A 17,804-nucleotide genomic window follows, 5' to 3' on the forward strand; every position below is an offset into this window, starting at 1 on the left:
GTGCGGTCACGCTATTAAAATACTCAGTCATTTTTGGTCATATAGACAAAAGTAATACATCTTTCGAATCTGTAAAGACTCTACGTTTATTTGTGTGCCCTCAGAATAACAATGAAACATTGTGCTTTTGTAAAATATTTATAGCAAACAGGATGCACTTTCTGCTCTCTCAGGCTCTGTGAACTTGAGAGAGAAACTTCAACTACTTGCCTTCAAATACTTGCCTTACAGACATCAAAATGTCTGTATGACTTTCAAATTAACCAATTCAGATAGAAAACAAATATTCTGAGGTGTAATCCAACAAGCATACAGGTGCACCACTACTGCGGAGATGACGAGACAGTGTCGCCGGCTTCATCTCTTAAACCGAAAACAAAGAAAGCGCTAGTTCATTAATAAACTATTAAAACATTAATGCAGTTTTCTTGCTGTTTTCCCCTGACACATTCATAGTTATTATATCTGCCGGTGCACTGTGGCAAGCTTTTTTTGTGTGCTTGAGCACTTATTAGTCTACGTAGGCAATTAAAGGCTTAGTATTATGATTTATATGGTGTATTAATTAACATGCGACTAATAATCGGCTAATGCTTAAAATGAATGACAACTAGTCGACCAGAAAAATCTTTAGTTGAGGGCAGCCCTACTAAATACAATTCTTAAATACTACAATTATTTATATAAAGTATTATTTATTAAAAAATATTATTTAATATTTAACAACATCATAACAGTTGCTAGGCAATTCAGTCAAAAGTAAAAAGGCAGTGCTTTGAAATACAGCATTACATTTTCTACATCAAATATAATGTGATGAGATTTTGCCCTCAGCCAAAACTATTTGTTCTGGAACAAATAATAGATTAATGACACCAAAGACTGCTCGTTAGATTTACCCAAAATGAATTATATGTCATGTTTAACCACTATAGAGACACCAGAGTTAGTGGCAAATTCCGGAAGAACTGTCCGAGGTAAGACTGCTCTTGGCAGATTCATAAGCGCTGAACGGCCATTGATGCCCTGGAGCTCACATCTCCAAAAACACTGAAGCAAATTTTTAAATGTAACGTTATCTTTATTAACAAACCATATTTAAAGTCTAAACAAGTACGTTCTCACCTAAAAATGCTTAAAACTACATTCTGTGACACAAAAACAGTATAACAGTATTAGCGGAGTGATACAAATGGTGAAAAAAAATTACGTAAATAATACAACATAAGTTGTTTTTAATATATGTAAAATGTATACTGTATGAATATGAAAGGATTAAGAGTTTAATATTAGTTAATACAGTTTGATTAATCGTAAATTTGTGGGTGGGCTGCAGTTGAAGCTGTATAACTTTGGCAGGCCAGCATACTTCATGGTGTTTTAGTTTTAGATGGGGAGAGTTGGTTTGGGTTTATTGTTAGTCTGTGTAAATTACAAGGGGGCAGGAAAAACAGTCAAGGACAAACGAATGGAAAAGACTATACAAGGGGGATCTGGGCTAGGTGATATTTCCTGCCTGTGTTGATGCTGGTGTCCTGGCCTGCGAAGTGTAGTACCAGGTTATTGGAAGATTCATATGCTCTCCACTCATAGAACAGAACAGACTAGGGTAAGTCTGTTCTAGACTTTAATATTTATCTATATTTGAATCCACTCAAACTCCAGCCACTAAATTTCTAGGCTCATATAAACATCCATTGGTCTTGGTATAGAGAATTCTCCAATGATACGTTCCAATCCTTGATGGAAAACAGAGGTGAACAGCCCGAAGTTGAGTTTTCTCAGTTTCTTGGCTTGCTAAAAAGTTCTGCCTGAACAGTTTGGTTAATATGCTGTTGCTACACTGAGAGACTGATACTCTTGGCTAATAAAGCACTGTACAGGTTTCTATGGACACTGTCTACTTTAGACTGTGAGAGGGGCTACCAAAATAATTGCAAGGTCATGGAATAAGGTTTACAAAGGAGGTACATTCCTCTCAATGTGTGAAGCTCAAAGATGGCCAAGAAAAACACCCATTTTACAGGCTCCTACCATATTAATAGACACAGGGTGTTTTTTTTTTAGACTTTTTTCTCAATTCTCGTTTTTATTTTACAAATAAAAGTAATTTTAGCTTTTTTCTTTTTCATTTTCCAGGTTTATCCAGTCATAACATATGAGAACTGTCAGTCTTATTAAACACTAGATGGCACTGATACATAAAAAGACATTTGTAGTAAACCATTTAAGTCATCTAACGCCTGATTCCAGGAATTAGCTTTACAAATTCAATGTTGAATTGTTGTTTGGAATTTGCCCTTTGTACTTTGTATAACTGAGGATCTGTTCGAACAAGTCAGGGAATCATTCTCAACTAGTCAGTTGAAGGGAATGATAGATGTGTTGGTTTTATATCATTCACACAGTGTCCCTTGAGTTACGTAACACTCCAGAGCATTTATTGCTGGACTATAAACGAATGCCAAACACAGTTTGGGATTTGAAAGATAAAGCATTTCTCCCATAACAGGACAGAGAGGTAAGTATGCAAAGCTGCTTATCATGGTTAGCACAGGCGCCAACACCTATAATGCATTCGCTGTAGTCGAAACTGATTGAAAGCAAGTCATTAAAAGTCCCACATTTTATGACTATTCAGTTTTACATAATACTTCGGGATTCTCAACTGAAGACACCACACTGAATACTAATCATAATACACTGCAGCCTAAACATTCAAGCCATGGCAGATGGGAGACACAAAATACTCTAACCATGCCAGTTATGTCAAATGCCATAATCAGGATGTTTACAATGCCAGTTAGAAGTTGATTTGCACTGAGGAAAAGTTTTCCTTGTCACATAAAAAAAAACATTTCCCCTCAGAATGGGAAGACAAATAATGGCCAGAAAAACCAGTCTCACTGTGGATCTTACGACTAAGGCTCTATTCACACTGCAGGTAAATGTGGCCCAAATCCAACTTAAATCCGGCCCAAATGGTCTTATGTTATTTCTTATTTACACAACGGCATGTCATTTCTGTCTCTACGTGGTCTTTGAGTCTACAATTTCTCCTCTGCAAAAACGCTGACGGGATCGCAGAGTCCATTCATAAAAACGGATTTACTGTATAGCATGGAATGCGACAGAATTAGTCAATTTTTGGATGAATAAATCAAAAGTAGGTCTCTCACTTAATTCGAATCGTGATGTGGACTAATGTCTGTGAACGCAAACAGATGGTGTAAATATGAATCCTCCATGTTCCACTTGGCTGTGTATGAATGAATGGCGGAGACGTGGTTTTGTTTACTACACGAGGCTCGACGACATGAACACATGAACTTAATCTCCAGAGCTTCTGTGAGAGTCACTTCATGTGAATTTTGCCATTTCATATCAATGTGTATACGCACAAAAACTAACTGGCAACCTGCAAAATAAAAGTATGGTTTAACATGTAACAGATATGTATTAGTCTTGTATTACTTTTGTACAATATAATGTAGGTGTTTATTTATTCCTATTTTTGGCAAAAAAATAAATGTTAAAAAAATACAAAATTACAAATATTACAACCAAGATTAACCACCTAATTGTAGAAAAAATGCTACAATTATTATGAAACGTTTCTTTAACAGAAAAACCTCTTTGTTTGGCAACAAATAAAAGGGTTTAATTTTTATTTCTTAAAAAATCAGAAAAATTAAAGGCTTATTGTTCAAAATGTTGAAATTGAGATTTTTTGACTTATTTTTTCACTGAAATAAATGTTTTTGTTATTACACAGAGAGTAAAGTACCAGAAAAAAAAAATCCTAGGGGAAACACAGAAATCCCATACAGATCAGATGTTTTGCAATGAAATCACAGTGTGAACACTCATATCGGAATTCAAGTGACGTTTACTTCACTCTTGGAAATTCGTCATGATTCTGTGCTCGTGAGTCACTTTAAAGATTTTACATGCCCAGTTATCCATACAGTTGCGAAAGGTAGTCAGTGGAAGTACAATTTGTCAGAAAAACTCATCAGTATTACAGCGACAACTCTATATACAAGCAAAACATGAGGGCTTGTATCATAAAAGTTTTAAAACTTCTGTCACATCCATGTCTTTATTATTCATATTACCTGTGCATAATTTCTCTGGCTGCTGCAGCAGATCACAATATAACTAAACGCATAATGTTTCAAAACGGTTGTTTTTCAACTCCAGAACGCGATAGAATGCCCCCCAGAACACAACTGGGCTAGTTTTGGACTAGTTTTGAGAAGCAATTCGCCGGCTTTGTTGAGAAAACCTGGCAAGCCATTGTTTTTTGAGCATGCGGGTCAGTTCAGAACCATGATCTGTTCGCACTGTTAATCTGATATTGGCTACATTTAAAACAACAACGTGAACAGCTATACCCAAAAAAAAATCACATCTGAGCAAAAATCAGAACTGAGCAGTGTTCTCAAACAGTAGATGTCCTTTAAGCAAAGTTTCACTGACTATTTTGTTTACAAAAATGCATAAATTAATAATAATAATAATGATGATCAACATATTATTAAATAATAATAATATATATATATATTATTTTCCAAGTCTCTTATGCTCACCAAAGCTTTACTTGATCAAAAACACAGTAAAAACAGAAATATAGTGAAATATTACTTTAATTTTAAATATATTTTAAAATGTAATTTATTCCTGTTATGACAAAGATGAATTTTCAGCAGCAATTTCTCCAGATTTCAGTGTCACATGATTCTCCAGAAATCATTCTCAAAAATTGTAGATTGAATTAGGGCACACAATGAATCTATTCAAAATAAAAGTTTATGTTTCCATACTATATGTGTGTGTACTGAGTATATATACATTTATTAAGGAAAATATGTTAGATTTATATGTAATATATATATATATAAATTAATCACGACTAATCGTTTTGCAGCCCTAGATTTAATAGATTTCAATTATTCTGAATTGTCTGATGAATAAAAAAAGGGTAAAAAAGTATACATACATATAAAAATTGTGTGTGTTTGTGACTGCCATACCTGATTTTTAAGCACACAACTCTCATGAAAGAGGCAGGGGAATCAACATTTACTTCATTTACTTCATTTTCAAGCACACAACCCTCATGAAAGAGGCAGGGGATTCAACATTTACTTCATTTTGAGAGGAAAGCAAATACTCATGATGCCAGGCCTGCAAATCCCAAAACCTCTTGAAATCATCCACGCTTATAGCTTAGTATGGATGATGAGACATTAGTCAAACACAGTTTGAAGTCCTGTGTGTGGTGCGTTAAATGTGAAACTTCAGATTAAACGTCAGAGTGAGACTTTCAAAAGTGTTGGCAAATAGCTAATGTTGTATGGCTGTGCCTCAGCATGTCCACACCATAAAGCTTATGTTTGGCGTTGGAGATACAGGTTTGTCATCCAGTCCCACGTGCATAAACAACATCTGTGAGTGGAGAGAGGATATCCTCTCCACAGAGTGACCTTACATGCTTGGAAAATGACAGACAATGCCTGGATTTTCTCCAGTGGTTGTCTGTTTTACTGAGGAGAGTTTTCCGAGGAAGTGAAAGGATAGGGTAGGTTTTTTATTAATCCATGCACTTGGCGCTGGATAACATTAAAAGACCATTAAGGAGAGAGTTTAACTCTGTGAGAAATTGGACGTAAACATAGGAAGTTACCCAGAGGGGCTTCAGACCACTGAAGATAATGTTAGCTCATCTTTTGTTCATCTTAAGTGATTAAAAGACAATAAAAATATAATGTAGATGATGAATGGATGGCTGAATGGATAGATGGATAAATGCTTCAACAATTCTAACAGATTTAATTAACATCTCACTGAGATACAGCTGCGTGTAACACAAAATGTCATTTATTTATTGTGTATCATCCTTGAGTATCACAAACTGTTGTTCAAAATAATGTTTTAATCAAAAATATCACAGCTTCCACGTAAAAACTAAGCAACACAACTGTGTTCAATATTTTTAATAGTAAGAAATTATTCTTGAGCACCAAATCAGCATATTAGAATGACTTCTGAAGGATCATGTGACGCACATCACTGAATAACTGCAGTAGTCTATCAATCTGTATGTATGATAGCTTTCGGAGGAGTGTGAATGTTTGTTTAGTCCAACAACAAGCAGGCATTCATACATAATCACCACAGGAACAGCTGGCCGTCATCAGTTATCTACAACCACTCAGCAGCATTAACCGTGGCCTTCCTCTCGGGGCCGTCCAGATGCCTGATGTTGATCACACACCAAGCATGTTTTTTCTCAAATGCCTGGTAAAAATGTAAGGAACATCTTATTTCTGGTCAGAAATAGGATGCGCCTTGTAAAAAGGTTTCATTTTTCTTCTAGACTAGTACAGATGTAAGTTATCTCTCCATCTTAACATACCTCATTCACAATATGTGACACTTTCTGCACAAAAACGAGAAAAATGATTTATATTCTCTCGTGCAATATGTTTTATGGGGAATAAGTGCAAAGGCAGGGAAAATGGAAACATTTTCATCTTCATCGGTCTGACTCTGTTCAGTCTTGTTGACAGTGTGATTTTTCTTTCACAGTGTATCTGTGAGGAAACAACTCTTTTAGTGTCCATTTTTTCATAAGTGAGAAATAGGCTGGGAAAATTTTCAGGTCAGGAAAAGTTAAAGAGCTTCAGTTGACCGTTACTAAAGAAATTTCACTGAGATGACACCTTAGCTGTCCGACAAAGACTAGGCTTGTGGAAAAACCAACATAAAACACAAATTTCACCACAAATTGTCTATGAATGGATCGTCTCAGTTCCTATAGTCAGACTTTGTCCACTTGTTCCTCTTATGTTTTTCTCTCCTCATGTTTTCTAGTAAAGCTTATCCACAAAGGGAGGACAGCAGTGCGGTAAAGGATGAGAAAATTTCTCAGAATATCTCGTGATGACATTTTTTTTTAGATATCCTCATTAAGCGTTAAACTCTTTCCATAACAAGAAGTCTGAGACTCCGAAATGGCTGCCATGAGAAAGGAAATTAAGTGGGATTAATGCTGTCTCTCATTAGCTTCCCATGAGGCAATATGTCTGTCACAGCCAATAATGAGGCAATAATTCTTTACAATAAACTTGTTTGCATATTCACCCAAACAAAACCTACAGGTTCCACGAATTATGGAAATTTATTTGCAGAAAACTTTTTTTTACAGAGATTTGTGCAGTGCTTGCAATATATCAAGCAGCATGATACATTATATCTAAAATTATTTTTAAAAACTTGTAAAGCTCTTTTATTGTATAGAAAAATACATTTTTGTATCAAGATTTTACATATTTCACAATTAAAAAGTATTTAAATATGTATATCCAAACTAATGGCGCCCTTGTAAGCAGTGTGTTATTTCTACACTAGTATTTATTAATATTTGGAACTAGTACTTATTTATTTTATCTGTATTTAACTTCTATGTATTGTATTTCAGTTTTAGTTTTATTAATTGTAGTACTTGCACTTAAACTTATTTAGTTGTTGACAAGACATCATTATCATTTAATTTGACATGGATTTTTATTATTATTTTAATTTGTTCCTTAAGGTTTACTTATAATGTTAATGAAGTTTTTGCACAAATATGTGGAAAATGTATTATTTTCAACCCTCATTCTGACCCTCTGTCTAAAACAACCTGTTTTAAAGGGCGGGCCCTGTAAGGTTTGTCAGGAATCGAACAATGTTATGATTGGTTAACGTCATTGTATAGGAAACAGTATCAAGGCCCCCTCACTATTGCATGTGAGTGTTTGATGATAAAAGAACAAAAAACAAAACAGTAATTTTCAGACAAAGCATTATGAAATCATTTACTTACAGTTTATGAAGCTGCTGCAGTTCTAGTACCGCTTTATCTTTCAACAAATGTTTCTTTGTGAACTCTCCATGACACTGTGCCTTGTTTCCAAAACAACATGCTTCAAAGTCCGAACAATCTTCTGACACGATCCGGGATGCCATTAAAAATTAAACTATCCACTTGTTCTTCATGCTGGGATCCTTCTGATATCTGTACAAAGACACAAACAAGCTTTTTAAACCAAACACATTCTTTCACTCCATTTGCCCTATTGACGACAGACTCAAGTGTGAACTGTGTCAGAAAGCGAACGTGCATCTGTATACAGCAGAGGTTGCATTAGACCAGGGGTGGCGAACGTCGGTCCTGGAGAGCCGCAGCCCTGCATAGTTTTGCTTCAACCCTAATAAAACGCACCTGAACAAGCTAATCAAGGTCTGAAGGGTTACTAGAAAGCAACAGGCAGGTGAGTTTTAATTAGGGTTGGAGCTCCAGGACTGGAGTTCGCCACCCCTGCATTAGACTTTAACATTGTCCGTCCTTCTGCTGAACAGGGTTGTAAAATTCTGTCGTAATCTATTATTACCCATCATTTTAATTTTCATATTTTAATTATTATAACACATTTAATTGCTTTTATTTCTGTTCACATTTTCATTTTGAATTATAAACCTATACAGGATGATATAGGCTTATGCATTTACTTTGAAGAGAACAGATGAACAGATGGGACTGTGTAACTTTTCATGTTCAACACCACACCCCACCGTGATATATTCTCATTTTTATCAACCAATATCGCTTTGTAAATCCCAATCGATATTTTGGTATACGCAATAGGCTTAGCTTTGTATTACTTTTGATATGAAACAAAATCTGAGATTTCAAATTCTGTCCATTTCAACAGGAAATTCAAGCAATAAATACCGTTTTGGCGCTCTTTAATGTGGCGTGATAGATCGTTGTAGCTTTTGGGTACTCGCCTGTCAAGATTCGTGACAGCTTCATTTTTATTCTGGATCCAGTGCCCTGCTGCCTCAATAGAATGCACTCACCACCAACTGGACAGGAGTGGGACAGTTACAAGTTACAGTAGATCAGTGTTATCTGTAAAATTGATGGACGGCCTTCAGGTTTTTCCGTCACTGATAAAAAAATTCCATCAATGACGGACAATTTTCGGTTAACGCAACCTCTGGTATACAGTATCCAGTGTAGACAAGATAGAGGCAGTGATTGTAATTTCTATTTGCTTTTGACGCAATGCGACACTCATATTGATAGCTTTCAGTCACGTGGGTGGGGCCTATGGTGAGAAGATGACCATTCGTCGATGCCTTGTTTTGGAGGCAGTGCATGCAAATGTTTGTGCCGGGGTGATGTCATCTGGCACTTTAGATCCAAATGAGCTGTTTTTGGAGCTTGGTTAAATAAATTATTTCTTTAAAATGAGGAGGGTGTTTAAGCTATGAAACTTGCAGGATGTTTTCATGTCATGACCCCTTTAAGCTTTTAATCTAATACTGAAAAATACATTTTTTTCACCTTTATTTCAAATACCAATATGGTAATGATTTTGGTAAAACTTAAGGTCTCATTTGTTAAAATTAGTAAATTCATTAGCTGAGATGAACTGACAATGACTAATATATTTTTAAACCATTTATAAAGCATCTTTGTTAATGTTAGTTAGCAGAAATATAATTTAGTTTGTTTGTTCATGTTAGTTCACAATGCATTCGTTAATGGTAACAAATACAAATAATAAAAAAAAATTTACTAATAAATGACAGGCATTGTTCATTGTTAGTTCATGTTAAGAAACCTCATTATAGAGCATTACCATTATTTCTAACAATTTTAGTTAATAACAACAACGTAAGTAATAACGTTAAAAGTACAGTATATAAAACTATTGAGTTGAACTGACATTGTGACTCATTGCTTTGCAAAAATGACCTGTGATGCTGCGCAGTGGTTTGACTCCCCACTGGAGGGCCTCAATGCCATGCAGTCAGCCCGAGCTAATAATGAGCCATCACACTGAGTGCTCTGAGACCTCTTTTGGCAAGGTGCAAGCTGTTTATGGGAAACAAATGGCCTGTTTGTAGCTTTGCTCAATAATTGCTCTCTTGGCCAGCAGCTGTCCGACTCTAAGCCGGTCATTGCCTTGACTGTGTTGCTTATCACACTAATTAATTGCAGGTCTCAAGCCAACTACAGCCGCCCACTGAGTGTCCCTATCTAATCTGTATTCCTTTGTATATTTTTTTCTGATGCCTTTAATCAAAGAGCCAGCAAGAAGCAACCAGAGGCTGTGCTCCCATGAGGATGTGGACAGGCACAGCAGAAAACAAAACAGTGCAGATGAGAGCGAGCACTCAGACCCCTGGTCCCCTCGCACCGTGCCAAGGAGACACACAGTAGGAGGGCCTCGCACTGCTGGAGACGTGATTGTCATGCAGTCCTACAACATGGACCACAAGAAAGAGGCCTTTCTTGAGCATTTGAAACAGAAGTATCCCCATCATGCTTCTGTCATTATGGGGCACCAGGAAAGACTCAGAGACCAGGTAAGATTAGCTCTTAAATATTCAAATCAACTACTTTTTTTCACTCTAAATTAGTTTTTTTAAAAAAAAGTCCAAAAGTCCAATTAAAATGGCAACATCAAAAACAGAGCACAAGCACAAAACACATCCATTGTTTTCTGTGTAAATCATTACATTTTGTTGTCATGGTCAATTAAATTACATTCTATTAAGCCAATGATCCAAGGCTTACAAGAAGGAACTTCTACAATTGTGTGCCCCTTGTGCCCCTTGTTTTATCTACATAACACACTCTGATCTATACATGTATCAAGTGACAGATTAAGGAACACTGACATTTTTATTGCTGCTAGTTTCCGCTTGACATTTTCATTGTATCTTTGCCAGATGGATAAGTTTGTGTGGTGTAGTCATAGCTTTGTCTGTTGCAAGATTTTCTGAATATGCTTGAATAAACAATTAAGTTAATAAAAGATTAAATAAATGTGAATAAACTGGTTACACCCACACTATATACACATATATACAGTTGAAGTCAAAAGTTCACATACACCTTTGCAAAATCTGGAAAATGTTAATTATTTTACCAAAATAAGAGGGATCGTGCAAAATGTATTTTATGTATTATTTAGTATTGACCTGAATAAGATATTTCACGTAAAAGACATTTACATATAGTTCACAAAAGAAAATAGTTGAATTTATAAAAATGATCCCGTTCAAAAGTTTATTCTTAATACTGTGTTGTTACCTGAATTATATGTTTTTTTTGTAGTTATAGTTGTTCATGAGTCCCTTGTTTGTCCTGAACAGTTAAACTTCCCACTGTTCTTCAGAAAAATCCTTCAGGCCCCGCAAATTGTTTGTTTTTTTCAGCATTTTTGTGTATTTGAACCCTTTTCTATTATAACTGTATGATTTTGAGATTGATCTTTTCACACTGAGGACAACTGAGGGACTCATGCAACTATCACAGAAGGTTCAAACACTCACTGATGCTCCAGAAGGAAACATGGTGCATTAAGAGCCGGGGGTGAAAACTTTTTGAATTTGAAAACCAAGATAAATTTAACTTATTTTGTCCTCTGGGTAACATGTAAGTATCATCTGTAGCTTCTGAAGGGCAGTACTAAATGGAAAAAAAAAAAAAAGATATTTAAGCAAAATAAATTTTAGGAAAAATGTACACATCTTCATTCTGTTCAGAAGTTTTCACCCCCTGGCTCTTGATGCTTTGAGTTTCCTTCTAAAGCATCACTGAGCATTGGATCCTTCTGTGATAGTTGCATATGAGTCCCTCAGTGTCAAAAGATGGATCTCAAAATCATAGTCATTGTTGGAATGGGTTCAAATACACAAAAATACTGAAAAAATAAAATAATAATTTGTGGGAGCTGAAGGATTTTTCTAAAGAACAGCGGGCAAGTTTAACTGTTCAGGACAAACAAGAAACTCATGAACAACTATCTCTAAACAAACTAAACACACACACACGTCTGGTTTATTATCCTTGTGGGGACTCTCCATAGGTGCAATGGTTTTTATACTCTCCACACTGTATTTTCTATCCCCTTACCCTAACCCTACCCCTAAACCTAACCCTTACAGAAAACTTTCTGCATTTTTACTTTCTCAAAAAAATTCATTCTGTATGATTTATAAGCTTTTGTACCCATGGGGACCTCAAGCCAGTCCCCACAATGTCAAAAATTTCAGGTTTTACTATCCTTGTGGGGACATTTGGTCCCCACAATGTAGCAAAAACAAGTACACACACACACACACACACACAGCTGTGGATCATTCAGGTAACAACACAGTATTAAGAATCAAGTGTATGTATTTATTTTCTCTTGTGGACTCAGGTCAGTACTAAATAAAATATAACATGAATTATGTATGATCCCTGTCATTTTGGTAAAATAATTAACATTTTGCAGATTCTGCAAGGTGTATGCAAACTGTTGACTTCAAGTGTATGCTAAATTATATCTATGTCACGTAAACATAAGATGTAGAGTAAACATAGTGCAATACCATTGCATCTCCAGATGACTGCGCTCACGTACAGATGTCCAAAGCTCCAGCATTTTATACGATCAGTTGTTGCCTTCAGAGGAAAAAGATATAAAGCAAAACACACAGAGGAGAAACCCTCCTAAAACGTGGGACGCGTAATGTAAAATAAAGCGCGTTACCTGTGAGTGCTGCTGCTGCAATGTCACTGACCGCCAAAACGAGACTTGCCATTGGTCGATACTGCAGTCAGTGATTTGCCTGTTTTCTAAATTTTAAGATTTACATTTAAATGTAAGAATTACAGATACGATTATATGTGTTTATTATTATTAGCAGTTAGTAGAGGTAGTAGTAGTAGTATAGACATTTAATAAATTCTGATTTGAGTTAAAATATTTTATTTTTATCAGTATACTAAAGATACTGCAGAAAACAGCTGTTTTGTTCTCGAAAAAAAGTTTCAGATATGCCTGTTTAACAATAAATATCCTCACCAATATTTTCAGAACTTAATATCGCTAACTTGATTTAAGTTGTAGTAAACAAGAAGGTGATGGAAAGGCACATTTCCCAACCTCCTGGCTTCAATAGATTTTTGTAGCCCAACAAGTCTTTCAGGTAAGTTCATATGCGTGGGTGTGTCTCTGAATCTCTGTGCAGACGCTGATGTCACGGCTTTCAAAGATCACTTCACTGCAGACAAACTTCTGCAGCGATCTACATCTACTTTCAGACACGCTCCCGGACTTGCTATTGACATTTACTATTTATTTGGAATATGTCTTTCTTTGTGTGAAGAATCAAAGTGGAGGTTTTGCAACAAGGTATTGTAAATTAACCAAATGACAATTGTTTTACAGTGCCAGCAAATCAATCTGTGTAACTCTTTAAGTAAAGAAAATGATGTTTATTTATATTGTATAGGGTTTAAACAGTTAACGTTCATAATACCATTCAACTAAATGTTGAGCGTTTCAGCTAATGAATCATATTGTCATGCAAGTCATCGGAGTAATGAATGTGCAAAATGAACATGTAAACAGAGAAGTCGTCATACTGGTTCTCTTTTAAATCAAAACACTTGAAGATATGCTAAACTATAAGGATATTGTGGCAGTTATCATATGAGATTCTACTAGTTGTCAGATTATGAGAAACTACTGCTTATCTATTATACAAAATAACTTATAACCTTGTAGTACCAAGCAAATACCATGGTAAAAGTACCATGTACCTTGCCATCAGCATCTAATACTATCACCTTACCATTGTATGTGAACTGCCAGAGTACTCGAAAATTTTTATAAGGGGTTTTTGGGGGGATTTTTCTTTGTTTAACTCACAAGTATCACTCCCAATAGCTGGTTTCTTTCAATGTAATTTTTCTGTCTCTGTTTTGGTATGTTTTTTTTTTGTTTTTTTTTGATGGTGGCTGGGTACAGCCGTGAGTAGTATCATATCATGCCCCTGGCACTGAATAAAACTGAAGCCCATCCAGCAGGAGGGAGTGTGTCTTTCATCCTCCTTTTGCGCTTTCGTTCATTCTTTCTTCAATATTCTCTAGACCCAGAGAGAATGAGGTATGATTTATCTGACCCTGCCAGTGCTTTCAAAGACCTGGCATTATACCAACCATGAAGCATGGTCTGTGGCCATTCATCTGCCTGTGATTAGAGGAGAGTGCAGTGAACCGTGCGAGCTGCTCCCCTCAAGCCCACCCTTATGCTTTAAAATGCTGTTTTCAGGCCTCTCTCGGTTTCCCGGCATTCTGCAGGTAACGCATTCTGACAATGCCCGAGTGTGAGCGTATGTTGGCACGGCTTGCTTATGCATGTGGAATAGTCGTAAATTTGATCCCTGGTCTGCAGGGTGCAGTTGGGGCATCTGGATAATCAAAGTAACAAGTGTAAAGAACATCGGCTTTAGTTGACTACTTGGTTTTTCTTTTCAGGGTTATCCTTAAGCAATCTTAGGAATGCGATCATGTTTATTTAGTTTAATCCGCACATTGATATGTTTAAAGTACGATTGTATTATGCATGTCTAAAATGATCCCAGCTATCATGCATCATTAATCTGGGTACAGTTTGATGCACTTTTTTTTCCAAGTGAACATAAAAGCCTATTATTTGCTCTTGCCGCGTCTGTGCACACCGGAGCGATTGTTAGTCGACTCACAATGCAACACCTGTGCAAAGATAACATCAAACTCATATTCATCACCTTCAAGTCTCAGCCTGGACCTTGAGAATGAAAGATTTTTGGATATGCCTCCTAGTGAATTGCCAGAGCGCTGTTTTCTGTCAGTCAACATAGTTTTAGACTTTAAAAACAGGTTTCTGGTGTTGCCTGCATAATGGGCAAGTTCAGCCAACTCCATCAATCCATCGAAAACAATTTGTGCATTGCCTAAGAATACAATCAGTTTGAGTGAAAAAAAAGTGAAACTGAAGGTGATATCTTGTTTCTAACGTTTTTGTATTCCACTGTTTTGCTTTTCCATTGTTTTTGTATGTGAAGATACTCTAGATAGATGTCTTTGCCTATTGGGCTTGCATCTTGGGCCTTTTGCAGTCTCATACATGACGTTTTAAAAATTTGAAGTTGAATTACAATTCAATTATTTAAATTATACTTTCCAGTGTTTTAAATTTTGCATTCCACTGTGCTGCTTTTTCATAGTTTTTCTATGAAAACATGCATTAGATGGATTTCGTAAACTGTTGCGCTCTCATATTTTTGCATTGTATCATGCATAATAAAGCGTTCTAAAAGCGTGTCTCTTAAGTGAAAATATCAACTTCTCAAAAATTGTCTCTGAGCCTTGAATGTTCTTTTTTTTGCATTCCACTTAGGGGTTGACCAATATGTGTTTTTCAGGGCTGATGCCGATACCAGTTAGTACAGATGAAGTAGACCAATGACCGATATTTTGAACCGATATACGTATCTGGTGTAAAAATGAAAATTAATTGTCAAAACTAAGAATAACAAGGGCTCTGACAAACAATTTCTTTAAATGCTTAAAATTATTTTATTGGCAAATCGGTTTTGAAAATGACCAGTAGGCTACCAATAACCATAAAAATGCTTAAATTATTTTTTTGCAGTTTGTAATCCTCAAATGTAAACAGTCTGCAAAGTTGTTAATCAAAAAAGTGCATGATAAAGACATTGTCTCTCAAAAGAGATAGTCAATACTGAATCGCCTTAACGAGTTGTCATATTTTCGAATCTTCTACCTGTTACCGATCAACATAACTCGAAAACATATTAGCATAATCCACGCCTGCCCATAAAATACAAAGTCTGACCTGCCCGCAAAATTTGCTAAACGCTTGTCCATAAAAGATAAATCCGTACCTTCTTTATTTGGACCAACAATTATTGATTGATACATTATGTTTACATTCTCAGTTGAGCGCTCAAAATATCAAGTTTTGCACTAATATGTGATGTATACCTGTGCAGCTTTAGGTTTTCAGGTAAACCACAATGTGTGAAATAGTTTGCTGTGAACCCAATATTTCCTAAGAATGTGACGATTAATGTAGACTGTTATTGTTCTAATTACTTTGTTTAATAATAAAGAATCTAGTGTAGCACACAGACTTTATAATCATTGTGAAATTGCTGTTTATTTTGCTTTATAGGGTTAATGTGGGCTTTAAAAGACTGGAGTGCCTGTGATACAGCTGGTCTGCGTTCTAATTAAAAGTTAAGACACGGGGCGTCTTATGTCTGTTGTTCTTGTGTCTGTCGTATCCACCATTATTGTTTTGTAAAGTTTTTACAGTTTAGCAGTTAAACTTCAGCTGTGGACACAATTCACTTGCATTGTATATGGAAAGACCAATCACAACAGACTTGTCCAGTTGACCAATCAGAGCAGAGTAGGCTTATGAAAAGAAGGGGTTTACAGACCTTGAGCTCAGAACTGCTTCAAACGAATAGTTTCGAAGTCGTTGCAAAATGATTCTAATATCAAATGTATATTCTGAAAAAAAAGGCAATGTTTTTTTGACCTTAAATGCATTTAACCCTGTTGTAAGGGACTCCAACACAATATTAGGACACCTCAAAATACCATATGACCTGCTCTTTAATATCGGCACCAATAATCGGTCCACTCATCTGATTTCCTATTGTTTTTTTTTTTTTTGGAAATGTGTTAGACGGAAGTGTTTAACTGATTCACTCACATCTCACCTCTATTGCAATGTTTTGCACATTGCACATGACTAAAAAAGTGTTGCTCAAGTTAAAAGACCAACCTTCAAAAAATTCTTGACCTTGGCCTTTTTTATTTATTTCCACTGCCTTGCTTCTCACGTTTTCACATTCCATTGCACTGCTTTTCTATTGTTTTTGTATGTAAATATGCACTAGATGGACGTGTTTGACTCACGCATGAAACAGTGCATTTTCTTCCATTCCATTGCTCTGTCTCACATTTAGACACAAGATACGTTTCTAACCCCTTATAAAGGTGCCATTTACATGTTTTTGTAATTCTTGCTTTTCGATTGTTTTCTATGTCAACATTCACTAGACGAACATCTTTGACCAATGCGTTTACAAATTGCGTCTTTTGCAAATGATGACACTGCAAAAAGAGTGACTCTCAAGTTCTTCAAGTTTTAAAAAGAGTAGTTCAATTTTTTTAAGTTCAAAAACACGTTCTGTGTGAATCACCCCTTAGGCTGAACTGGTTATGACCTTCCTTTTTAGTATCAACTTGAAGACTTACAGCATGTCATGGAGATTTTTGCATTTTTTCACAGACTGCTGTCAGCAGAGATCCTCCCAAAGGTACAACAGTATTTTCGTAGATTTGCATAACACAAGACCTCAGATCAAAAGTGTCTAAATTATACTTTGACTAGCACAATAGAGCATTGTTTGGTCAAAACACATTTAGAGCTTGAACTAATCTGTGGGGATGCATAAAAATGTAGTAAAATGTACGAATGAATGGTTTGATTTAAATATAGTTCTGAAAAGGTGTTTACAAAAATGTTTCGAGACGCTTTCGGAAATGCCTGCGTCAAACGTGGAGTCTAAGGTGTAATTGTGTGCTTCTGTCCTGACCTCATAATTGCGTTGTCACCAAAACCACAGTCGAAAATGAAGCAGCGCAGTATAGAAGGATTAAGTTCCTTCGGGTCACGCAGGGTGGTAATCTGGTAGGCGTGCATGTCAGAGCAGGTCAGTGTGCATGCTGCCGTTGTGATGAGACGTGCTCTGACTCAGTATATGTGGCCTTCTGCCTGTCGCTTCCTTCTGTTTCCGAGAAGGGAGCATTGACTTCCAGCAGATCCTCTGTGAACATATACATCATCCTATGTCTGCTGTGTGTGTAGGGCCAAAAGGTGTTA

The 17,804-nt window shown here is 36.1% G+C and overlaps 1 protein-coding gene across 5 annotated transcripts in view; it reads left to right on the plus strand.

Moving 5' to 3' along the window:
* Positions 1-17,804, plus strand: part of si:ch211-207d6.2 (sickle tail protein homolog) — a 70,883-nt gene that overhangs the window by 22,045 nt on the left and 31,034 nt on the right. For all 5 annotated transcript variants that reach the window (XM_051135426.1, XM_051135393.1, XM_051135402.1 and 2 more), the window contains exon 2: positions 10,148-10,428. In XM_051135426.1, coding sequence (XP_050991383.1) covers positions 10,148-10,428 — 281 coding nt within the window. The remainder of the gene's footprint in view (positions 1-10,147; positions 10,429-17,804) is intronic.

Source organism: Labeo rohita, chromosome 2 (genome assembly GCF_022985175.1).
Source record: "Labeo rohita strain BAU-BD-2019 chromosome 2, IGBB_LRoh.1.0, whole genome shotgun sequence".
NCBI lineage: Eukaryota > Metazoa > Chordata > Actinopteri > Cypriniformes > Cyprinidae > Labeo > Labeo rohita.